The sequence below is a fragment of the Cyprinodon variegatus genome, unplaced genomic scaffold (genome assembly GCF_000732505.1).
Source record: "Cyprinodon variegatus isolate N-32 unplaced genomic scaffold, C_variegatus-1.0 Scaffold297, whole genome shotgun sequence".
NCBI classification, from domain to species: domain Eukaryota; kingdom Metazoa; phylum Chordata; class Actinopteri; order Cyprinodontiformes; family Cyprinodontidae; genus Cyprinodon; species Cyprinodon variegatus.
In genome coordinates, this window is record NW_015150750.1 from 517261 (window position 1) to 543597 (window position 26337).

At 36.2% G+C, this 26337-nt stretch overlaps 1 protein-coding gene across 1 annotated transcript in view; it reads left to right on the forward strand.

Annotated features, from left to right (window-relative positions):
• The window catches only part of cdkal1 (CDK5 regulatory subunit associated protein 1-like 1), a 256495-nt gene that overhangs the window by 166120 nt on the left and 64038 nt on the right, over positions 1–26337 (forward strand). Inside the window, exons 11-12 of the mRNA XM_015383909.1 lie at positions 6109–6289; positions 17889–17951. Coding sequence (XP_015239395.1) covers positions 6109–6289; positions 17889–17951 — 244 coding nt within the window. The remainder of the gene's footprint in view (positions 1–6108; positions 6290–17888; positions 17952–26337) is intronic.

Below are 26337 nucleotides of genomic sequence, written 5' to 3' on the forward strand. Positions count from 1 at the left end.
GGCAAACCTATAAAGACACTGTTGCAGTAATCATTTCTACTAAAGATACATTCATGAATGAGTTTTTCTAGAACCTTCTTGGACATTAGTCCTTTAATCCTGCAGACGTTCTTCAGGTAATGAAAAGCTGACCTGGTAACTGCCTTTAATAGCCGTTGACTCTACAGCGATTTTTCACAACAAGCATGCAGTGACGATGGAGAGGAAAAACTCCCTTTTAAAAACAACAAACTTCCAGCAGAACAAGGCTCAGAGGGAGCGTCCTTCTGCTGAGGCCCAATGGGTAGCATAAAATTTTGTCAATTAGTCCTTTATGAATGGACTTCAATGCTAACTTTGCCCGTTATTGGTCTCTGGTTTAAGAAGCCGACTCTCATCTGAGATTGGAGAAAGATTAGCAGAGGTAAAAAAAACAACCTATAATAGTTTTTTCTTGTTGTGCATTACCTCTAAAAGTAGGGCAATAGCCAGTCTTTTATATTCTGTATTTGGACAGTAACTTGTAATATTTTTTTATATTTTCTGGTAGTTTACTTTAACTCAGAGAGAGGGTTGTAATTAAACCCCCCTAAAATAGTTTCTAAACTACTCACACAGAGATGTCTTGTATCAAGAACTTTTCTTGAATTGATCTTTGCCAAGTCTTCTTCATCAGTTCTAGATGTATTTAGTTTTGAGTGCCTTGAAGATTTACTTAGTAATAGCGAACCCCCGTATTTCAAATCAGAACAGCACCCAAAACAAATGTTTCTTTTTTTTTCTTATTCAAACTTAATGTCCTGGTAGGTTGGAGGTTGCAGCAAGGGCTGCTGGGTAATATCAAGATGGGAAAAAAACTCACCATTTAATCATAGTTTTCTGTTAAAAACAGTTGTTTAGGTTTGTAATCTGTTAAGGCTAAGCTAGCGTTATGTTCTGGAGGTTGCAGTTGTACGTGTTAAAATGGCAACATGAGAAGAATGTTTCACCAGTTTCATGGACAGGAAAAACTTTTCCTGGCTGGTTGAGTTGAATTAATAAAGAGCCCTGTGACTGGGCCCTGGTTGACTGGGCCCTGGTTTCAGTGTGACTTATTTACTTGCTGACAAACAGGCTACAATTTAGTTCTCGGTAATTTTTTCAGCTCCTTGTTAGGATAATATTAAATTCCTTTAACTAGCTTCGCTAAGGAACCAGAACATTACACCTTTGGACATAAAGATGAACACAGGCCATTTTTCATTTAGATTTTACTGAAAATAATAACTATTTAAAACACATGACCAATGAATGACAAATTAGTGAGATATTCTGTTAGTATTTATACTGATCAAATGATATAAGGTTGAACATATTTTTCTTTTATCCCAAGAGACAGGCTGCTTTGACAAAGGGTTAGGGACCACTGTGCTGTATTACCATCAACAGACACTAAACGGTGGAATACATCTTTGCAGAATGAGGTAATAGTCCTTTAGTCGTCTCTCAGACATGATTAGAAATAAGAAGTAGACATTTATAGTCTCTGACATATAAAATGTGTAATGAATGGGCTTTACCTCTTACGGACTTGTATTTAAATTGGAATTTTATAATACTTTCATCCAAGATCATTATATTTTTTCTTCATTTTTGTATTTGCTTTTACCCCAAATCTTAAGGATTGTTCTGTTTGTAATGTGTCTGTTCATTATTCTTGAAGTGATCAGAGTCAGAGGGTGCCATCTTCATACTGAACACAAAAAAACACCCCTTTCCCCACACCTGACCATGCTTCATATTGTCTGTTTCAATTGATCCTGATGTGTTTTTCAGTCTCCTTCGCTGCAGCACAGATTTTTATGTTGTTTCATCTTAGCTTTTTTTTTAGCTATTCTTTTGTGGGATTAGCTCACATTTGCATCGGTTTAATTAAAAGCAAGCTGAGCTGAAATGTCATCTGCAGTCTTGATTTCTTTTTCTCTTTCTTTCATATTTCTTTTCCTCAGACTGTTATTCAGAGGTAACCAATGACAAAATACGTTTCTCTTCTTTCATTTTTAACAAGGAAAAGTATCACTGTGGTTGTTATTCATTAGTATCACACATCACACCTCTATCACCCTTAGATCTGGGAGAGGCAGGGGTGTCAAAATGACAGTATGTGCACATGCTTTTTTTCTTCCTTCGTCTTTTTTTTTAACCCTCTCACCTTCTGCCTTTGAAAAATCCATAAAAGTCAATTTGCACCATCCTCTTCTGCTTCCTTTTTCTGTTCAGCTCCTTTGGTTATTTTGAAGCGCTGGTCTGAATTGTACTTCTTTCTTCCAACATTTGTATAAATCTTTTAGCATCTGGAGAGTGATGCCATAAGATAGATAGATTCCTGCCTGGCATCCTTATGATTACTGTAAAAAAAAAAAAACAGCTATACATTATAGATGTGAATTGACTCATTGAATTATATTTATGTATCAAAAACATATTAGTCTCCTAAAAAAATATATAAGGGTTTGTATTGATCACCTCATTAGAATATGAATTTAGGAAACAGGAAATTCATTTTCCTGTCAAAGGGAAACTGTATTTTGTTCCAACCATGAGGTCTTTGTTTTTCAGAGACCAAAGCACTAGATGAAATGAATGAATTTCTGAAACACTAGTTTAAATTGTCTTTCTGACTGAATGATCTCTCCTCTTAAAGGGGTCATAGAATGCAAAACCGAGTTTACATTGTCATAGATGAATAACGATAGTTCAGTGGGTGAAATGGACGTACAGAGAAGTTCAAACCCCATCGACACCTCCTTTCTCTGCAAATCTCACAATTCTAAACTCCCACTATAAAATGAGTAAATTCAGACGCAGTCCCGAATTCAGGGAGGTTGCCTTTTTTGGTTACTCCGTAGCTCCCTGTTTCAACTACGTGCTGCACTGTAGTCGACCAAAATCCCGGACGATTTTGAAATTACCCGCTGGACATTTTTTTAGGTATGAAAAGTAGGAGATGTCTGGGAAAAAGAGGACGTTTGGTCACCCTACCTTATCAACAATTTGATGTTTCAGTCAGTGAGTGCTTGTTGCTATGATGCGCCTTTGCTCAGCAGCTTCTCTCGTTGCAAACCAACCAATCAGTGCACAGCTCATCTAAATACTCATGAGAATACCATAAAAGGAAGAAAACCTGTTGTTTCATTCTAGGGCCTTTAACCAGGCTTGCATTAGGGCTCATAGAACAGCAAATATGCCTTTTTTAGCCCAACCAATATTACACACCCTATTCAGAGACCTTAAGGACCAGCACCAAATACCCTTTGGTGTTTGAACGACATGTTTCAAAATCCATGGTTTTGTTCTATTCTTGATTAGTCACATTAGAGACATAAATTGAGTGAATTTGGGCATGTTCATAAGAAGTGCATATTGTTTAAATAAAAGCGTTAATACATACATGTGTTCTGGAACCTTTGTAGAGATAATGTGACTGACAATATTTGTACGGTCAAATCTTCTACATTAAGGAGTGTTGCACATTTTTGATTACATGGCTCTTAGTTTTCAGGTGTTGGAGGACAAAAACCACTTAATACCAGCCTCTAAAACCGTCCAGGTTAAAAACTGAAACCTCCTTGGTGAAAAACTTACTGTAAATAACCCTGATGGCATTCAGGCATCCTAAAGTACTTTTAATTTGTTTGTATTGAAACGAGATAAATATTTTTGAACATGTTTTTTTTCTTTTTTTTAATGTAAAAATAAATGGATAAGAATGGATAGAGATTGTACTTTACATTGTCTAAATATCTTTTCGGAAGAAGCTTTTCTCAGCTTCTCTCATCAAAAAAAAAAAAGTATCTTTTTATTTATCCTATCTAAATCTGCCAACGGTGTAGATTTCAGCTTGCTGTGCAGGAAAATACAGCTTTGGTAGGTCTTCAAAACTCCAGAGGTACATAAATGTTTTTTAAAAACAATTCTTAATGCAGGACAGCTTCAACTGCAACGAACAATTAGGTCTGCAGAGAGGATCACCAGGGCTGACCTTCCCTCCATCCATGACCTCTACCGGTCTGAGGCCAATAGAAAGAGCTACTTACATCTCTGCTAACCCAACCATCCTGCTCAGATGCTTTTCAAACTTTTACCATCAGGGAAGCACCACGGAGCATTAATGGCAAAAATCAGCTAGTATAGGAGCCATTTCTTCCCCCAGGATGTCTCTCTGTTGGACAGAATGGACACCTAACAGCCAGGATAGTCAGATACTATTCTTGACACAATTAATTGCCTCCTGCCCAATTACAACCTTCCTTCCCTCTTTTTTCATTTATCCAAGACAGAAAATAGCTGCACATGTACACTTGAACATGCTGTTTTTTTAATCATATCAGTTACCCTTATAAGTATTCCTCAATACTATGCTTTTTGTTCTTACTTTGGATTATTGGTGTAGTTGGTTTTGTGCAGAGCTGTTAGCAGGAAACCATGTTGTTGTTAGTAGAGCCGATATCTTGAACTCTTTACTATCTGTACCTTCTGAATAGGGCACTTAGAAAAACTTTCCATTGTTTCCATTCTGGACACAGTTAATTAATTACAGCAAATCCTGCTGGCTCCAGAGTGTCGTTTGTTTATCTAATAAGATAAGGGAATAGCCATTCGTTCTGTGTCAAATACTGGGGGAGCTTTTAAACAACCAAATGACCAGCTTAAGAAATAGCCGTAATAATACCCATGTTTATATTCCCCTTTCACTATAAACATCATTTCTGCCTTTTTATGTCTATGCAATTTCACCTTTTTACCCGTTAGTTGTCAGGCACATCTAAAAGGTCAAGGGTGTCTTTGCCTGGGAGCCACTGGTTAATATTAATGACCATGAGCCAATTGAAACTCATCAATATGTCAAAGGTTATCACAGGGCTGCAGATGCAGGAAGTTAATGCAATTAAAAATGCATCATGTTGTCAATGGCAGAGAAAATGTCTTTTCCAATTCTTTACGTTTATGATGTCTTTTCTTATCCACCTCTCTGTTTTTTTGTACAGTTGAATACACTTGTGGTTTTAAGGAATATATCTCTCTGTTGTGGTGTTTCAGTGGTTTTTAATAAGAAAAACACTTTTGTGTTTTAGTAATTTCACTAATAATATCTGTCGTAGCATTTTAGGATATATATTTTTCCATTTTGAACAACTGCTAAAAAAAATAAAATAAAATAAACCAAATGGACAAGAGTCCAAACTTTTTAGGTTCCTAAAAGCATCCTGGCTTTCTGCAGCAGAATGGTCATCATGTAAGCAATGCTTTGAATATCTTTTATGTTTTTCCTATCGCATCTTCAACATGAAACAAAGTGTGTAATCAATGGCTTGGTTTGCCTGAATTGAGAGCGATTTCCTATTGTTTCAATTAGGAGACCTTTTCAGCTGTGACATTAGGATGCGAGCGTCAGTGATTACCATGTATTTATTTAGCTCTGTACTCTGTCTAGTAAATAAAATCGTTCATATCATCTGTCATTCTTATATGAATCATTCAAAATATCTATGTTGACATGTCCAAAATGGTCCCTTTTTATATTCTGAATGTCAAGTATATCCTAAAGAGAAACATTGCCTCCTGACAGACAGTGATGTCATCTCTCTGAAGCTATTTTATAAGCCGTCTGACTGCTGCAAGTACAAACAATATACATGCAAGAAATCAATCCCTTCCCTGCAAAGCTGTTTCTACTGGCCACAATTAATCGAATGAGCAAGCCAGTGCCGATAATCTATAGGTAGTGATTTGCACAGGAGGTTGCTAATCAGATTTTGATTGGCTGAATGAGTCCACGGGGAAAAGCATTAGCATCCTGTAAGTGCTGAAGTGCCTCAAGAAGTTAGTTTTTCTTTTTTCAAAGTGCTCAGTTAGAAAATGTCTCTGAACTGTAATCTTCAGGGTAATTCATGGCAGGCAATGGTTAATGATTTTTTGTTTTCCTTTTTTTATTTTAACTATTGGAAGAACACTTATATCCAAGATGCACATTCTGAAAAGTGAATAAACAAATGATAAAAAATAAATAAATAAACTGACATTATATTTAGTGTGTTGTGAGTCAGGAGTGTATCCAGCAACAGTCAAGTGTATTTCTCTTCCTTATAGAGTACCTGGGGTAACGATTGCGACGGATATAATCTGTGGATTTCCCGGTGAGACTGATGAGGACTTCCAGGACACCTTGGATCTTGTGAAACACTACCAGTTTCCCAGTCTGTTCATTAACCAGTTCTACCCGAGACCCGGTACACCTGCTGCTAAGATGGACCAAGTCCCAGCACATGTGGTAAGTGGAGACATCACTCTGTTTGGTTACAAATGACTACATCGGTGCATAATGCTGTGTTCATTGTGTATTTAGATGTGTGATTCAGTCACATAGAGTAGGTCATTTTCAGCCTCTTTTCATCAAACCCAAAGAAAAAAGAGCATTCGAAAGCACTCATAAATCTTAGACTGAATTTATCTTGTCATATTATTGTTTTTATGACTCAAGAATAGAAGCATAAATGCAGAATTATTGAAACAATCTTTACCGAACCCCTGACTGTCTTTATGCTAAAAGAGGCCTTGCTTTTTAACGCACACCTTTTGTAAATATGCTCTCTTTAACTTTAACACTAAACCTGCTAACTGAGCCCAGTGGTGACAGAAATGTTGCTCCTGGGTCCTTCACTGTTTCTCTAAGCATAATGCAGCCAGACCTGAAGGTGAGAAGCTAAAACATCCATACCTGCGAAGACCAGCTGCTGTCTTCAGTGTTTTTCTTTTGTGAATAATCTCTCTCACCTTTAGAATAATTGAGTCAACATACCTCGGAATAAATCCCCATTGCATCTTTTCAAACTGACGGACTGCATTTTGTGTTTTTGCGAACACAGACCTAAACGCTCCAAATCTGCACACTCCCAAAACATCTGCTTTTATAAAGACATTACTACTTGATTATGATCATGTAATCAAGTTCATTTGATCAACAGCACCTGGCTGCTGACTGTTTCTTTCTACCTCGCGAGGCATTAAGTGGGCTGCAGTTAATATGAGAATATATTTGCATAATTTTAGGATCTGCATAAGAAAATCTGTTTTTCATTAGTTTTACAAGCTCAGCATTGATGGAGGAGTCCTCTAATTTACTGAAAGTCAAATAACCATGAGTAATTCATATCTTCATATATTGTGTTAAGATTTTTGGCAGATTTTTACTATTTAAATATTAATTAATACAAAATGATTCAGAACTACAGTATCAGTTGATATTGCAGGTTATTATTTGTTTGTGTTTAATTAAAGTTAAATTAATAGTTTGATATTCTTAATAATCATTGGAGGAAAAATCATCAAGTTTGTAGAATAATAAAAGTTTGATGGTTTTTAACCTCCCTAAATTGATTAGATGTTTGTTTTTACACTGTTGCTTAGAATAGAGTATTAATATAATCAGTGTTTAGATTTATTTTATATTAATGCCTAAAATGTGGTTTGTTTGTTTTTTCCAGATTTTAAGGTGAGGTATTTTTTATTAGTTTCAATAGGATTAGAAGTCTATAAATATCGTAAAAGAAAATTTTACTACAAAATTTAATTGTGTTTGTGAAGTAACTCATTTAATAATGGGGAAGCTTTCATTTCCAAATCATATTTGTTTTTCTGTTGCTTTCTTTTCAGAACCAAAAAAAAAAAGAATTTGACTGTTTAAACACCTTTTTAAGTATAGATTGGGACATTTTTAAACATTTAGATCCACAAAGGCAATCTGTAGAAAAGGGAGGGATGAATAAATTCATGTACAATTTAAACTCTATCAACATTGATGTGTTTGTTGAAAAACCTGAAACTTCCTCTCCAGAAAAATCCAATCTGGCAAACAATATAGCAATTCAGTTTGAATTAATTGTAGTGTCATTACCTATAAGAATTACTCAGCTTAGCAGAGATTGAAGTGTTTTTTTTAAAATACGATTTAAAAATGGGTGAAAAAAAGATTACTTGGTCATAACACTCTTTTTTTCATGTAATTATTTTTTGCTTATTTAGATCAACATATTATTTATTTATTAAACCTTTTGTAGTCTGGTTTCTTTAAATAATCAAGTCTTTGCCCATTCCTAAAATGCTCTGCACTCTTCTGCAACATAAATACTCTGACATTGTGATTCTCCTATTGTTTGGACTCTAGTATTGCATATCTTTTGCTATCTGTTTCATCACTTCCTACATCTGTTTTAATTCATTTACTGCCCGTTATTGATAGGAATGTCCCAGTCCAACGTGGATATTGGTCTGATCTTTGCCAAAAAATCTAATTTATCATCTAAAATTCCATGCTTATAAAAACACTACCTAAGGTAAAAGTTTTCATAACTCATTGGTTGATTTTATAAGGGTCTGTTGTTTTCATACCTTTTGTTGTTGACTTTTTTCCCCAAGTTTTTGTAATATTACTTGATCAAGCCTTTACTAAATCTACAGTATAAAATAAGTAATAATAGACGTATGATTCATGCTGATGTCGTATCGGGTCAATATCAGTATCGCACAGTTCTCAAAACTGCAATATTGATATTATATCAGAAACGAAAAAGCAGTACTGGGACACCCCAAGTTCTTGGCATGTTTTTCTTAGGTGTAATGATTTCTGTTCACCTCATTTGTCCATCTCCTTAATGGGCTCTATGCACAACGCCACTACATCCTGAACTTAAGGAAGCTCTTCTGTTTCCTGTCTTTCATTACTTGGGGAGTTGATTAATCCAGATGTGGCTGACCATGGTTAGTGAGATCAGGCACAACATGATTAATCAGTTCATCGAGTAGAAAAAGATAGGAAACAGAAGAGCTGCGTTCAATTCAGGAAGTAGTGGAGTTGTGCAAGGAGACCATTTTAAATAGATGAATGCCCAAATGATTGCTTTCCTATCTCGTTCTTCTTTTTCTTACTATTTTTTTCTCCCTCATCTCTGATACTTTTAATTACTCATCTAAAAATTATTACAGCTGCATTTCTATATATTTTATTTGTAGTATATACTTTGAAGTAGCAGGTTTAAGTACAGATTTAAGGTTGGAGCTAAAGTGATTTCATTTTACTTGCAGAACACCAAATGTTGGCTTGATTATTGTAATTTTAAGTTTATTTGTGCCTGACTCCTTTACACAGAAAGGTGAAAGCAACATAGGAAAACATGTTTTTTTTTTTCTGTAAGCAGGACACCTGCTACAGTGGTTAAAGTGCACAAAAACTCACTTCATCAATCAGCATGCACCTGTTTTCCCCCCCATACATGGACACACATAGCACAGCGAGCGGTGGCAGTGAGGTGACATCTAAACCGTGTTGGGTCGGTCATTAATAAAGTGGACCAGATGGTTTGTCTGGAACACAACTGTGTTGAAACGCCACAGGAGGGATGGATGAAGAACTGGATGGACCAGGCAGAGAGGCCCAGGAAGGAGACGACTTAAAAAAGAGATGCTAAAAATAAAGAATATAGTTAAGATGGATGGAGAGACAGAGAGTTACAAATACAGGGATATGTTCTGACTGGGATATTAAGAAAGGACTATGCCATCAGCATGCAGGGGATCAAATGATTAGCAAGTTAATTATTTGCAAGTTTGGTTGAAAAAAAAAAAAAAAGTATTTTTATACTGAATATTCAGACTCTTGATTTAGTGACTGTTTTTGTGTTTCATTTGTTGCTTTTTTAAAAATTAGTTAAATCGGACTCTATTTTCATTTTTGTTGTTTGGGACATTTCACAGCCCGATCTTAAATCTAAATAAGAGTGTATTTTTAAAAAAGCTGTCATGTTATCTTTACAGGTACCTACTAAGGTTTAGAAAGAGTCAGTATTTACTATCTTTGAAGAAAGTGTCAGAATCCAGGTGCTTGTGCTTTGCTCGTCATCTACCGCTTTTCATTGACCATGTTGTGGGGGCAGTAGTCTCAGCAGAGACTCCTAGACTTCCCTCTCCCCTGATACCTCCTCCAGCTCCGCTTGCGTAAGCCTGAGCCACTCCCAGGCCAGCCGAGAGACATAGTCCCTCCAGCGTGTCCTGGGCTGTCCCCTGGGCCTCCTCCCGCCGGGATGTGCCTGGAACCCCTTCCTCCAGGGGTATCCAAAAGTCACTTCAGACTGCTCCCAAGGAGAAGTTGAGCTACAAAGGCACCTCTGGGGCCTCTTGCCACTATTGGTAGACAGTTCAGGTTAGTTTCTTGCCCAAGGAAATGACTGAGATGGAGAAAGCTAGGGTTTGAACTGGCAACCCTCCATTTGCAGGACAAACTCCTGCATCCTTCTCCCATGAAGAAGAAAGTCTATCTGTTGCTGCTCTAGTGTTCAAATCTAGTTCTTCACCTGCACCTCTTCAGTATATATGTCCACATTCCTACTCTGTTTTTCTTCTTCCTTTACTACTTTAATGTGCTGCTTTTATGTCATACCTCAACGCAGTTGCAATATTGCCTGGTTTTTTAGTCTGATCTAGAATCCTGGATTGTATTCCAACAGACATTATCCAGACTGTGACATGGTCAAACATGTTCCAAAGGTTAATTATGAACGTGCTGTAAGGCTTATTGCCTGTTTACTGAAGACACATAATGGCACTTATGTCTGGTAGTCGCAGTTCTTAGGTTTATTGAACAATTACGTTCATTACGTTTGCATAATGACAATCAAGACTCTCAATTACCTTTGAATAGTTTTTTTTTTTTTCTTTATAGAGAAATACATGCAATGAAATTTCAATCTGAATTTAGGGTATATTTTCTGGACATTGGAATGTCTGACAGTCTGAGAGTACTTTTTTATAGCACTCAAAAATCGTTTTTTTTAAAACACACATGTAGAAAGACTGACAAAACAAGAACTTAACAAAAGACTTAGTGAGAGAAAAAAAAACACTGTCCACCTACTATGAGGTCCAGGTGTTTGATAATTCCTCTGTATCTAACCTCCTGCAATAATAAATGATGTATGAGAAAACATTGGATGCACAGGAGAGACGACACAGATGGAGAAAATGGGAGACCACAGGGATGGAAGAAGAAAAGGGGGCATGTTGAGAATAAAGGGATAGTTGCTATTAGCTTAGATCTCCATAATCATCCCATAGGGACCAGAAGTTAGCCTTGATAAATGGACTCAGTGAACGGATACTGGGTGTGTATGTGTGTGTCTGGATGTCTCTAGGTAAAGATGTAGAGAGAAGCAGCAGCTGCATCAGGGAGCTAGAAAAAAAAGAGAATGTCATAGTTGATTAGCTGCTCTTGTGGGACTGTGCTTTTCATTTTTCCAGGTTGGAATGGGTTAAGAACTGCATTACCCATGAGGCAGCAGTGTAGCAGCAGTCAGACTTAAACAGTTGTTCAGTTACTGCTGCTGATATATTCTGACTCCATTGTCATTTATCTATAACTGGTATTACAAACAAACACATTTATGCACAATTCTTAATGTTTCAAACTATTAAATGTAAATATATAAAATGTCCATATTACTCTGTACGCTCTTCTGTTCAGGTATATTCAAGAAAAAAAAAGACGTGTTCCATTCAGGCTTGTTCGGCTGATTAAGACCCTGTTCACATTTAGACAAAACATTTTTCTTCTAAAAGCAATCTAGAATAAAGTCTGTCAGGTGCACATAGCAACACTGATGACGCTTTAGTATCTGTGCTGAGCTGTGTGGCGGGACTATAAGGTTACCACAGAAACCCACGGAAAAATGTTTGCCCGGGCATTCACATACAACCCATGCAAGGTAAATACAGGAATATGAGGACAAAGATGTAGCAGAGACGAATGATGTCATTATTTCAGAAAGGACACGGTTCACATGAAGACACGGAACCACCGTTTCCAAATCTTTTTACACCTGGACCAGGTTTCAAATATAAGCGCTTCTAGTCTCCCAAAAATCTGGGTCACAAAAACAACTAAATACCTTTAGAATACAGCTGTGGACGGGCCCTAAAAGTACCTTTTGAAAGTGAATATCTTTAAGCAGGTATCAAAGATGCACTTCATTGAGCCCGATCCTTCATAGAAATAATGGCATGAAAACACCACTCTGTAGTTTTAATGTTGGTAAAGTGTTTTACAGGTTTCAAACTCTTCGAGTAGATTTCAGCAGATTTTTCTCTCCTGTCCTGTGGGTTTTTTTGCAAAGTAAAGTGTTGCAGTGAAAGTTAAAAGGTAGGAGTATAGTACTTTGATTTTTACCTGTATACATTGTTTTCAAATAATAGGTGTGTGTAGAATCCCCTTATTTCACATGTATATGTCAAAGACTTAAGAAATTAGAGCCGATTGTCTTACTGGTTTTGACTAACAAACTTAGATTGAAACAGAATCGGTATTTGCTTGTTTGCTGTCTATCGATACAAGACTGTTTCATCCCTCAAATCTGATGTCATTTTAGACTAATTATTTTCAGAGTTCAAGTGGTTTAAAGAAATTATAATAAAAAATAATCTTGCTGCCTGTCAGATAGTGGATTGAAACATTAGATACTATTTCTCCAGGTAACTTTTGCTGACTACAAGAATAGTTTTCTGCTCGTGATTAAGACATGAAGAATCACTGAAGAATGTTCCATCATTTGCTTATATGCACATGTCTACAGGATGTGCTTGACCAAAAAGCAAATATGACAGCAGTGTGTCTGTCAGATTGCCAAGCCTTCACCTCTGAGACAGGGCAATGATAAAAATGATTCCTTTCTTATTCAGCTTTTCCTTCATTTTCTTTTCTATCTGATTAAAGCCTCTCCTAATCCTTTTCTAACTCAAAAGCAACTAAGATTGCTTTTCCATTTCAGTGTAGCAGACAGCCAACAATATAATATCCTTCCTAAGAAAAAAACAACAATGTTTTTCTTAAAGCTAGACAGATGAAAATGCAGTTTTTCTGAGATCAATCAACTTCTAAAGATCAACTGCCCACTCAACAACAGAGGATGCCTAAACAGCATGTTACATTTATCCTTTAAGGACTATTTGTAAAGTGAACTTTATGCATTGTAAAGGCAGAATGATATTCCTTAAGCAGAATACACAAAACTCCTTGGAGTCATAATTTGCATAGCAACAAAGAAAAGAGCTTTGCTTTAAAAGATGTATCTGTTGCTGTTTATAGCTTTTGGTCTTAGGTTTCAGAGGTAACCAGCGTCTGAAGATAATGATCTCCATGTTTAATTAAAGTTCATGAGTTACCTCTCATTTTTAGCACACCGTAGTGTTGTCATAGTGATCTCTTCTCAGCACTGTGCCGGTATCTCAGTGTTATATTCTGGCCATCCACTGTCATTACATTCCCTGTATTAATTAGACAATTTTTTTTAAGACAACTGTTTATTACATGGAATATGGCAGCTTTATTTAAATTATAACACTTCAGATTATTAAAACAGTTGGATTAAACAAAGCCCCCTTGTCATAAAAATATATATATATATTATATCCTTATGCTAAAAGGCAATTAAAAAGGCTATAATCAGTTTTATTCGTGTAAATCAGTGTTTAAATCTATTTTTTTTATCCCTTATATATATATTTATGTATATTTTATACAACTGAAAAAACTAATAGTAATCATGTGTTGACAAAACCTAGGCTGTAATAACATTTGTCTTACAGTTCAAAAGATGTGGTTGTGTATCCAGCAAACAGAGTTGCAATAAAAGTGATGAAAGCATGACAGGAGGAGAGAAAAGGCTGTTGAGAAGTAATGATTGTTCTCATCGAAGGTGCTCCTGGCAAAGAAGAGAGAGAGATTGAGAGAAATTGTGTAGGGACAGACTTGTGAAGAGAAGGATGTGTAAGATAGTGGAGACTGAATGATTAGTGAGTTTTTGCCCTCTGGAAAAAAAACAAAAGGAGCGATGGAGGGAAGAAAAGCTCAGAGGAACTTGAGGAAAGCATAAAGAAAATGAGTTTAAAAAAAAAGGATTTGGAGATTGTGAAGGGCCTTCTGGCTGAAGACGAAAGAGGGAATCATACAAAAACAAGATTGAGAGGATGGTAGGAAGACAAGGCCAATGATTACAGGATTGTGTGGATCAGAGGAGCATTGTGTGAGTTTTAGATGAGTAGAAATATACTGCAGGGATGCAAAAGGAGTGGAGATACACACAGTTGGGAGGAAGGGAGATTAGAGCAACAGGCAATGAGAGAATCATTGAAAGAGGGTTCTCAGGAGAGGTAGAGAAATATACAAGTCCAATGTCTCTTCCCAATTATAACACCTTTTCCCATCAATCAATTTCACCCCAAATTCTTTATTTTTTCTTCCATTGTTTACATTTTCTTATTGCCATTTTCCATATTTTCAATTTGATAACATCCTTTTAGCCTGGCCTATCAGACTTTTGTTTCTGTTCATCTTTGTCCACTTTACCACATATTCTTGTTCTCCTCTTTACAAATCAGACTGGCTTTGCCTATCCTCAGGCAGTGTGTCTGTCATGCTATAATGATGGCTGACTGACGAGATTTTCTCTTCAACATCTACAGGTCTGGGTTAGAGACAGTAAATGCAGGCTCCCCTTAGCTACAGGAATGCATTCATATATATATGCCTTTTTGGCTGGATGTGGTGTAATCGGCAAACTCATTAGTGCTCCCTGTAACTGAGCCAGTGTTGTGTAACTGAATGCCGTAGCAACAACAAGACACACCATAGAGTGGGATGTCACTCCTTTACATCATATTACACCTTACCAAGATGCCAACATTGATGGAAAAACTGTGATGAGAAATATTTTCTTCTGATGCTGTGAAAAAACTGCAATGTTTTCTTTTATTGAAACACAGCAGTGAGCCATGGTCGGTTCTTTAAAGAGACTATCTGGTGGTTCGGCAATTCGAATTCTGTACAGTTTGTCTTGCACTTTTTAAACTCTTGTTACATGGAAAATATTATATAAATAATAACAAAACAATATTTCATGCAAGCTATTACAGCTTGGGACTAAAGAAGACACCAGGGGCAGAGGAGGTTAAGAAAATGAGAAAATGAGTACTAAGGTATTCCATAGAAGATAAATACCAGCTCAAAAATACCTGACGAGGTTACCATCATCAGGTATCCCACTACAATGGAGGATACCATGAAGAGCTGGACTGTGAGTCTGCTGATCAAGACGTAGCTACATTTCTCTAATCTCTTGGGATTAAACTAAACTATGAGCACATCGTAGCTCGCCATTATCTGCCAAAGACAAACTCTAAGGATAATCATGCCATCATCATGAAGTTTTTCAATCAAAAACATAAAAAAAAACCTGTCTAAACAAGGAAAGAGGCTAAGTGGGACTAATGTTTAAATGTAAACAGTGAATATCTGACCAAAAAGAACACTGATATATTCAGGCCAGGATCCCAGAGAATTAACAGACAATTCAGGCAAACTAGAAGGTTGTATTAAAGTGAAGGGATCACCAGAGAAGGCAAAGGTTATGGTCATCAGAGATACAGAGGAGCTAGAGAAACTGATATGTGTACCATGCAGAGAAGTACCAACCAGGGACACTAACTCGCTAGTTGAATGACACAATCAGCATGTGCTGACTTACTAACAGTTGCACTCAGAGCATTATATGTTTCAACGATAAATGCTTGTATGGAAACTTTAACAACACCAAAGAATATCAAAAAGCAGTTTACCATAATGGCTTTATGTATGGACAGAAACCTAAAGAAGTAATTGATGCAACGACAAAAGTGATCGAGGGCGTAGTTGGATGTAATAGGATTGAAATCTGTATGGAAAAGAAGAAAGCTTGTTTGGTATCTATGGAATACAGAGCTGTGTTCTTGACATTTTTTAGGGGGTTTGAAGAAACATGTATAAATGTAAATCAGATCTTTTAACTGTGGGGACTTTAATGTTGATTTGCTAAACTCAGAGCAGCAAGCATAAGCCTACTGAAATGTTTCTAAATATACTGTACAGTTTAGGTCAGACCCAGTAGGATCACATAAATATAGCAGATCATATATCGATCACATAAACAGTACCATGTAAATATATATTAACAAACCATATACATAGCTGCACAATCAGTGTTTCATTTATTAGTGATATCAGTGACCATTTTCCTTTGTTTGTGGTTTATGTCAACTGGGAAAAGAATGAAACCTGCTGAAAACAATACAGAAAATAAAAAAAGAATAATAACAGAGGAGGCAATAATTGCATTAAGATAAGATCTGCTTAGTCAAAAATAGGGACTCCATACTCGAGGTGTAAAACATAGGTAAAGCTTATGAAACTTTCAATTCAATTCAGTTTATTTCTGTAGCGCCAATTCACAACAGTGGACAACAATTCCTAAAAATTTTCAAAGATGGATATGATGACCCATGGCCAGGGTCCAGGGGGCATGTTTTGTCTGCCTACTTAAGAAAAAAAGGTCACTAGTGCCTAAAAGAATGATAAAAAAAAAAAAAACGCATATAAGTACTGTCCAATAAAAAAAACCCCAACAAAATAGTTAAATATTCTATAAAGGGTTACAAAATGGATTTAGATAATAGCTCTGCAGTACTGGAATTAATAGAGGAAATCACCAGCCGCATAGATAAAAGAAGATAGCAGCTGGTCTGTTAAAAAAAAACAAAAAAAAAACAACAAAAAAACAAAACAAAAAAGAATTTAACAATATTGATCAAATTATACAAATCAGAAAGTTGGAAAATAAAGGTGTACAATGGGTGGTTCTGGAGTTGAAAAGAGCTTTTTAAGTAGCAGGCAACAAATCTGGAAAAGTTGGTGAGGTTAGGATTGGGACACTGCTGTTTACGCGCTACATAAATGATATTTGAAGTTTCAAAAGTATTCAAATGTGTTCCATTTGCAGATAATGAAAAATATTTTCTGTACAGGTTCAATTAAAACAAATTATCCTTGAATTTGAAGAAAACCAAGTTCATGTTATTTGAAAATAATAAAGGAAGTAAAGATGGTGAAAGAACGTGTGAATAAAACAAAATTCTTAGGTTTGATTATGCTTTAGAAGAGCTGCTAGAAGCCTCACTTCAAAAACATGCAAGTTACTGTTTTAATAAACAGACACTTGAACTGCTTTCATCATCATTTGTTAGCGGTTGGTAGGGATGTGTCGCAGTGTGGATACAAAACTCACAGTTCTGAATCTGAATACTCAACATAGTTACGTTAAAGTCATAGTGGAGGAATTTTACAATTTTTTTTTAGTTCCACATGCACAACCCTGCACCCGCTCTTGCGAGGGACCGCCTATTAAATGCGTGTGAGAGCATGCTCGTGCACGATCTGTTTAAAAGTTACTGTTTGCATCTTAGTTTACAAACGATTTACAATTTTTCCACTATGTCAGACTCATCATCGTCATCGCTCATCACGAGCACGTAGGACGCAGAATGATCGAAAATTACGAAGTACACTTAGAGGATCCACCCAGAAAAAAGAATATCCCCCAGTATATCTTTAATGTTAATCTACAATCTAATTTTTTTGGCAATTCTAAAGTTGAAACGGAAGTCTTAAAATAGTTCATACCGGCAATCAATTAGTTTTTTTTTTCTTTTTGTTTTTTTCTCATTACTTTCAAGGGACAAGTTATACACATGGATGAATAGCACTTCTTTCTACTGCTTTTCACCACAAGGATATCCACTTTGTACATAATATTACCCTCCTGACTGAGCAGATTCATAACAGTGGGATTCCACCTATGGATTCATTGTTAACAATAGATCAGATAGGGCCACAAGCTGCACTTTAGAGGTGTCGTGGTTTAGAAAATAAGTTGGTAATATTAATTTAAAATGCAATCATATGAAAATAATTGTAACTCCTTTCAAATGTATAATGCTTTTGTTTTTCTCTCATGCAGAAGAAGCAAAGGACTAAAAAGCTTTCTGAACTCTTCCACTCTTACAACCCCTACGACCACAAGGTATGTTCCTCTACTTTTTTTTTTGGACTCTCTAAATCTTGTATTTATCAAGACCTGAGTAAGACACTTCAGTGACGTGATCTTTAAGTAGTTCGTATTACAAGGAAAGTGGTATATAAGTTCTGTATTGGATGTTGTATTTTTCAGCCACTTACTTTCTAATCGCCGTCCGCTTTTTGATGAGCACAGCCTTGAGTGTTTAGCACTCCTTCCCTTAGACCAGAGGCCATTAATCAGAACCAGGCAGAGCTGTTCTAGGTCACTGTCACCAGCATTATGTTACATTTATAGCCGTGGTTAGTTGGTTTGTCTCCTTGAGATGGCCATCTGTTGTCAACAGTGTAGTGGATGAGTACGGCACAAGTGTTTGTGCCTGATTACTCTGTAAAAGACTGAACCCAGAGATTGGTCTAAATCATAATGTGTGCACTTGTTCTGTCTGTGTTTGAGTTCCTGTGTTATCAAGCTTGCTGGATTTAAACATGACCTTCCATGTTTTTACCTTTCTGAGATTTTTGTGTCTAAATTGTGTCTGCAAAAAACAGGATCCAGGAGTTAGAATGTTCTATTGTCTCTGAATTTTGCTGAGAATGAGCTTTAGTTAAGTACTTGTCTTTGAACTTTATCAACATTTTTATAGGCTAATCGTGATTTAGAAAAAAAAATGTCTACCAAAAAACAAATGTTTTGAAAAGATATGTTTGAACCCGACGTTGATGGTGAAAATCAGAGTTCCACAATGAACCTTAGGTTTGACTATTTTCTTCTTTTATGTGTTTTCTGAATTTGAACCCTAGGGTGCATTATTTGTTTCACACTAATTAAAAGAATTCAAGAAAGATCATGCTTCCACTTTCGATAGCATTCTTTCTACACTCCCACACATAGAAAGAATAGAAGATGGACACAAACATAAATTAGACTTTTCAGCAAAAAAAGTACAACACACATTCACACACACACGTCTGTAAGAACATGGAACAATTATAATTTTAACCTAGTTAGTCTAAAATGTTTATAATTCATTAACACATTTGTGTCTAAATCAGGTACTTGGTATTTGTAAGCCCGCTCACTAATAAGATATATTGAGAAAAAAGACAGTGCTGCAGGGTGCCTTAATGAACCTGCTGTGCTTAGCTGCTGCATCTTACAAACACTGCTCAGATCTTAATTTTTCCTACGTCTTCATCTGTGTGCTTTTTTAACATACTTCTTCAAACATAAATGAATGGCTAAATACAATAGCAAAGTCTTTAGCTGTTAATCTTTAAAGAGTCTCAAAGAAACAGTTCACTTCCTGTTTATTTGTTAAACGTAGCAGATGCATGGCCTTTTAGTTCAGTATGCAAAATATTGATTTAAAGTTGCTTCCTTAAAAGTCTTTCAATTTATTTGATGTTATAATATAATTGATAATGAAATGGAAATATTTATTTCCCATTTTCCTCTAAATGTATCTCAGCTGAGGCATCTCCCTCAGTTGTTTACTACGGTGTTACCAAACTGTGTGTAGGTGTGTGTACATAGTAAAAAAATAAAACTATTACGCAGTAAATTAAGCAGTTAAATTAAAAAAATAATTTCACTTTAATTATGGAAGTTTTTTTGATATAAAGGAGATTGTCTTAAATTTTTTTTATATGCATTTTACTGCAGTTGACCTATTTTGTTCAGTTGTCTACACTATTGGTCTTGTCTTGTCCAACCATTGAGGGCCCAAGAATAAAAGTCGGGTAATCACAGGTTTAGGCTTATGATTGTGTAAAATAGAAACAGGAGGCTTCTGATGAAAGATCTTTTGTGTTCCTCTATAATCATCCAGGTTAAGGCAAAAACTTTTAAACTTAATGGTACCTATGGATAGCCCTGTTGGTCAGAGTTCTTTCAACATGATATGTTTCCCTTCGGACTCCAGGCCATGGCTCTGACCAACCAAAGCTATAATGACAAAATCAACAGCATACACCTCTTCATAATTTCTCTGTTTAGTAGTAAAAGGCTTAGGAGTTAAAATGTTAACAAAAAAAAAATGTAATGAGTTGATACTAAAAACAAAAACACTTGATCAATACCATAGCCTCCAATTACAGCAGTAAATTTCCAAAAGAAGTGTCTGAAAATGGTCTGATAAATGAATCTTTGGTAGATTAACACTCACTTTTTAATTATTTAAACAATCAGTAAAATGTCTAAAATTTGGTACATGGCCTGAAATTATTTAGTGCCTTTTCAAGTTAGGGGACTTTGAAGCGATTTACACTACATTCAGTCATTCATACATTCAATGATGGTGGCAAGCTGCACTGCAGCCACAACTGCCCTGGGACACACTGGAAGCAAGGCTTTCCTACACAGGTGCCGTCGGACACACTGATGGAAACAAGGCTTCCATACACAGGCACCATTGGACACACTGGAAGCAAGGCTTCCTTACACAGGCAGCATCGGCCACACTAATGGAAGCAAGCTTCCGTACACAGGTGCCGTCAGACACACCGAAGGAAGCAAGGCTTCCGTACACAGGGGCGACAACGGGCACACTGACGGAAGCAAGGCTGCTGTACACAGACACAATCTGACAACAATCATCAGGAATGCGGGTGAAAAGTTTTGCCCAAGAACCTGACTGAGATGGACAGAGCTGGGGTTTAAAATAACATCCCTCCAAAGTTCATTGCAGGATTGACGTCCTACGCCTTTGTCACCCCAGTATTTATTGAATGCATTGAAACCTTTGGTATTTAAAACCTGTTACCTTTATTTTTCCTCTTTATATTTGTGTATAAAACATGCCTTAAGAAATCTACCTCAAACCTATTATACAGGAATATTTGAACTTGCCATAATTTCTTTAATTCTTTGAAAGTGTTAAAACCTTCAGCTATATTCCTTTACCCATACATAGTGAAAATATGCAAATGAGTCTCCTTATATTACAAATGATGTTAGCCTTAAGCTATGATTTAATGATAACAAATCTAGTGTCAGGCATGCTTCCTCGCAGATCAACCGCAGCTCTGCCTATCCTTGCTCATGTCCATACAAAACAGAAACATTGAGCAGATCAGCTTCTATTAAGCCCAAAAACCCCCTTAGATAGAAGTAAATGAAGTCTGATAAGATCCTTCATATTACATTAAGGTCCGTAGTGTATCTTCTTAAGGTTGTGGTTTATATAAGACTGGTCACATTCTTGTATTTTGTCTGTTTATTTGTGATTCAGAGACGTTGAGTAAAAATGGGAGGTTTTGATGTTTTAAAAACAATGTACCCACAGGGCCATGATTAAAGAATAGTGGTGGAGTGAAGGAGATTAAAGTGTAGGATGAAGGTAAAAAAGTACAAAATGAAAGAACAAAATATTTATTTTATTGAATTTTGTTACTCTTTGTTTTGCTTCTGAATTTTTTTTTTTTTTTGGACTGATGCGTGTGCTAGGGACTCTTCTGTGTGTTTATATGAATCACGCTCGTTCTTCTCTGTACGGTGTGTATTCATGGGATTAGAGTGTGTGAGAGTGTGTGTGTTTGTGATGATTAATGTGAGGTATCCTTTAGCCAGATGGTGCTGAACAAGGCCCATCCATCAGCATTGAAAAGACCAGTGGGCAGAGAGCTGGCAGAGCACTTTGTCTAGGGCCAATGCCCCAATGGACACACACAAACACACACATGTGGACAAACTATACAAACAGGATCGTAGGCTTCGCCTGCGTAGCCCTCTAGGCTGTAGTGAAAACAAGTGTTGTGTTTTCAAATGAATGGTTTTGCTTGTTTTGTGGCTATGCCTGTCCTACATAAGTAGTTTTTCTCTAGTGATAACAAAGATGCTGGTTTGGCACCAGGACTTTAACTGAATGATGTTCAGATATTAAGCAAAGTGATGCATCAAAACATCAGTTGTCTACAATAAGCTTAATTGCACGTTAAATTTCTTGATGGAAACTAAGAAAATCTGTTTTTTATTGAATCCACCAAACACAGAACAAAAAAAAAAATGTATTAATAAAATTGCATTTAAAATGTACTAAACATAAGTTTTCCTAAATTAGATTTTTCCTGAATCTGATTTTTTATTTTATTTTTATTTTTTTTTAAAGAAAATAAATCCATACATAATTCAAGAAACGTAGAAACACAGAAAAGGAAAACAACTGGGGGATAAATTTTATTTCTACGTTATCGGTCCATTTTCAGAAGCATGAATGCGATATGTTTCATCTTTTGTTCAAAGCCTTTTGCTGCAGTTTGTCAATGAGTAGGTCTGCCTAAATTCTGGATTATGCTCGTCAGTGATGTCCACACACGTTACGTGTTTTTGCCATCCATGAAACAAAGAGGAAAAAAAAAATGCTGAGAACAACAGTCTTCTACATATAGTTTGGTGTTTCATAACCCTGCCATACACTAGAGGTGGGCAAAACGGAAGTTTGTGTAACGCACAGGTTTTGTCTACACATTGGTAAACTGGAACTGCTCTCATCGAATCAGTTCAGCTATCTAGCTGATTAGCGAAGTGACAAGTAGTTCCTGAATACCAAAGCAAATAAAAAAACAGCACATGACATGACACCACAAAAAATGACTCCTTTATGCTCTTGCTCTTTCTCGTTTCTCATACGTCCTACTGCGTTGCTACGGGTGGTCTAGTGCTCTAACCACTAGGCCACCACTGGGTCCCTGAGCAAGACTCTTTACCCCAGACTGCTCCCCAGGTGCCGCACAATGGCAGCCCACTGCTCCCCAAAGGGATGGGTTAAATGCAGAGAGTGAATTCCCGCCATTGTGGGACTATAAAGGATTAACATTTTTTTTCCCCATGTTTAGTTTTATTCGCCGTTGGGCTCTGCATCTCTTGTTTTCGTCAAAGCTATGTGTCTCACTTCAAGCAAACAACAGTAAGTTTGGGTACAGTAAAAGCAAGGGGGTTTTGCTCTTTGGAAAACTTCGACTTCTGTCCATGATGGAACCCGAAGGATTTAGAAATGTGGGTAAAAATCATTCTGGTAGGTCTTAAAAACATGAACTTTGCTATTGACTCGTACACACAATAACCTGCAAGTAGCACTAGAATGGCAATTTTTCCCTTTGCCAATGAACTTCCCTTGTACTTAGATGGATTTTTTTTTTTTTTTACTAGCACCGGTGTTTTTAGCCCTTCTGATTTTTCCTGGTTTAAAATAATAAACAGTTTTTAGAAATAAGGTACATAAACCATTCTTCCCACACAGACTGCTGTCCATTTCTTTCATAAGTGTGTCATCTCTTGTAAAGAAGTGCTCCCTGAAGGTTCTGCCCTTCCATGGTTGACTTTGTGAAGCACCCATCACGCCCAAGTTATTCTCTGCCATGTTTGTGACTGGCCTCACATTCAGCTGTTTCTAGGAGAGCTAACAAGAAAACCTCTCCCCTCTCACCGTGCAAGTCTCCTGAGAATACGTAGTCTGATAGAAACGCACATACATTCTTCACGCTGTGTTCATGGACCTGGATGACAGAGGTGACAGTTTTCCCTGTGGCAAGAGAGGGAGGGACAAGCTGTCAACATGGCCTGCTGCACCTGCCCAGCCACACAAGACACACGCACTGAGCAGTGAAGACAAGAAACAGTAAGATTGGAGAGAATGGGGGTGGCAGAGAGAAGAAACGGATTATAAAAGATTACCAAGGTCTATAGAAGTCATTTATTGAAAATAAACCACTTAATCAAACCTGGTAAACTTTCTCTTCACTTAGTGTAAATGCCTTGTGTTCCTCACTGTAGCAGACGTAATTATACTCTAAAGAAGGAAAGAAATACTGGTCTAATGATTCTCCTCTGCTCCCCAGATGTTTGTCTACATGTTGTTAAAGAGAACAATTAGTGTTTTTTTTTTGCTTCCCTTTGGTGATTTAATTATTTTTATGTTTTAAAGTGAGTTATTAACCGACTGTTGTATTCTACTGTTGACAGGAGCTAACCTCTGCCTGGTTCAAACTTGACATTTGTTGCTACACTGTGTTCGTTCTTTTCTTTTAATTAACTACTCTGAGGAAATGAGGAAGGGAGGATGTGAAAATGAAAACACTCCAATCCTTGGTTTGTTTTACAGTCTATCAGATTGCAGTTTGACACTAAATTCTTCTGAGTTATTGGTGCTCCTCACCCAACTTATTCGGTTTCCCTGTTGTTTTATTTGTGGACCTTTTTCTTTCTGGGATATTTTGAGTCATTTTTCAATATCTACCGTGTCAGCAGAAGTTTTGTAACAAAATGTGACTGTTTTTTCTCATTTAATATGCGCTAAAAAGAGTCTGTCCTTCGGTTGATTTCCTTTGACCAGGGCAAGAAAAAGTTTAACATACATTTTTTTTAATTCTGCTGTATAGAATTACATTTCATGATTAGAGAAAACAGCAAAGAGCCTAAACTCCACTGCACCTGTCCTAGTGTTTTTGCATGGTGACAGATATTTCATGGGTTCTACTCTGCAATATTTTCCCCACCATTAGCATTTAATATAAAGTAAAAAAAAAAAGAAATCAAATTTCCACTTTGGTCGCTATGACTTTGCTGCAGTTTGCAGGATTAGATTAATATGTTCTGTCTCAATATTCTATCAGCCAGTGGCAATTTCTTTGATTTGAACTGCACCACTGGAAAAAGGCAACTGTTTATATTCAGGAACAACATTTTTTGTTTTTTGTATTTACCTTTTTTCGTGAAAAGTAATGAAATCTAAGGATAATATTAGAAAAAATTGAAAAAAAAAGTTACCGTAATTAAAATTCTATGTGTTTTGAGCTGTGTCTTTGATTATGCCTCTTGTGTTACTTTGAATGGAGTGTATTTTCTATGGCTTCCGCTTGCTGCACAGTATTAATACTGTAGCTGCTTTTGCCTACTTATTGGGTAAAATATAGTAATGTGGTTTCTTTCAGTTGACATAAAAGAAAACTTTTTCTATTTCCTCTCCAGAGCTGAAAGAAATAAATCCGTAAAGAAGCTTTTTTTTTTTACATGTCACTTACTAGTTCAAAGAAGGTATAGTATTACCTCAAATACAGAGTTTTGGTTTGTTATATTTCTATACTAGACAAAAATATTCAAGGCTTATTTGATCATCTTCCCTTGTCTTCTTGTCTTAAATCGTACCATTTGGTTTTGTAGTTTCTGGCACAATTTTCCAGTATTTTCATTTATGAGTTGGTATTTTATCATTTTTATCCATCCAAATGCAGTTTTTGAAAGAAATAATCCTTTTGGATGAAAATACCTGTCTTTTTTTGGCAGGCGCTGTTGATGATATACTCAGGTTATGAAGTCCTGAAAGTATGGACAGCCAAGGATACAGATGATGTTAAGCAGGCAGAGCGAACAGACCGCTCCGTCCACAAGCGCAGAGTTGATCGCAAACACAGCTGGCAGAGTAGAGAAATTCACTGAGTGAGCTTTCGGAAGATTTAAAAACTTGAGTACCAGTCTCAATGAATGCTCAAATTGATAACCGGCCGTTCAATGGTAGCACAGAAAATATGCTTTATGTTTGATGTCCTTAATTACTTAGTGAATGCACAGATTGAAAAATAGTTTGATGCCTCAGATTTAGTTCTAAACTTTAAAACTATTTTTCTTTTTAAGTTACTCAGACTAAATTTTATTTTCTTAATATTTAAAATCTAAAATACTTAAAATGATCAAATATGAAGCAGATCATTCAATGCTAAATAATTAATGACACAGTTTAAATTAAGTAGCTGTTTTTTTTTATTTATAAAATATACAATCATGGCTTTTTGTTCATGCTAAAGGACCTCATGTTAAAATGTACTCTAGATTATTTCAGTATGAAAAATATGATCATTAAAATTATCATTCTGCAGAAAAGAAAGAAATTACATTGAATTTCTTTTGCATGGAGCACCTTAGTTTCAGACTGATTTAAACTACAGTGCATAAGTGTGTGATGCCTGGACTAAATTATTTAAAACTATTTTCTTTCTAAAACTGCTTTGTTTTGCATTGTTTTTACCTAAAAACTGTCATATGGAAGCAAATATTTAAAGGCTATAACATCTTATCCCATTCTTGTCAAGTTAATATCGTAGCTTGCCTTGAATTAAGAGACAAAAGTCATGTTGCATCTATATCTGTCTTTTATGGCAAACCTTTTGAGTGGCTGACTCTTGTAAAGTACAAAGAGGGACAAGTGACAAGTAAAAAACATTGCAGGTAGTCAATGGAAATCAGTATAACTGATATTTGTGTTTATTACCTTTATAAAACACCTTTTCTACTGGAATCTTCCTTTTTCAGCAAAAGTTTGAGTTCATTTTTCAATGACAGAGTTTAAAGGGAACTCATTTCTTTAGCTAGTGCCAGTTATTCCCACACCAGTGTTTAT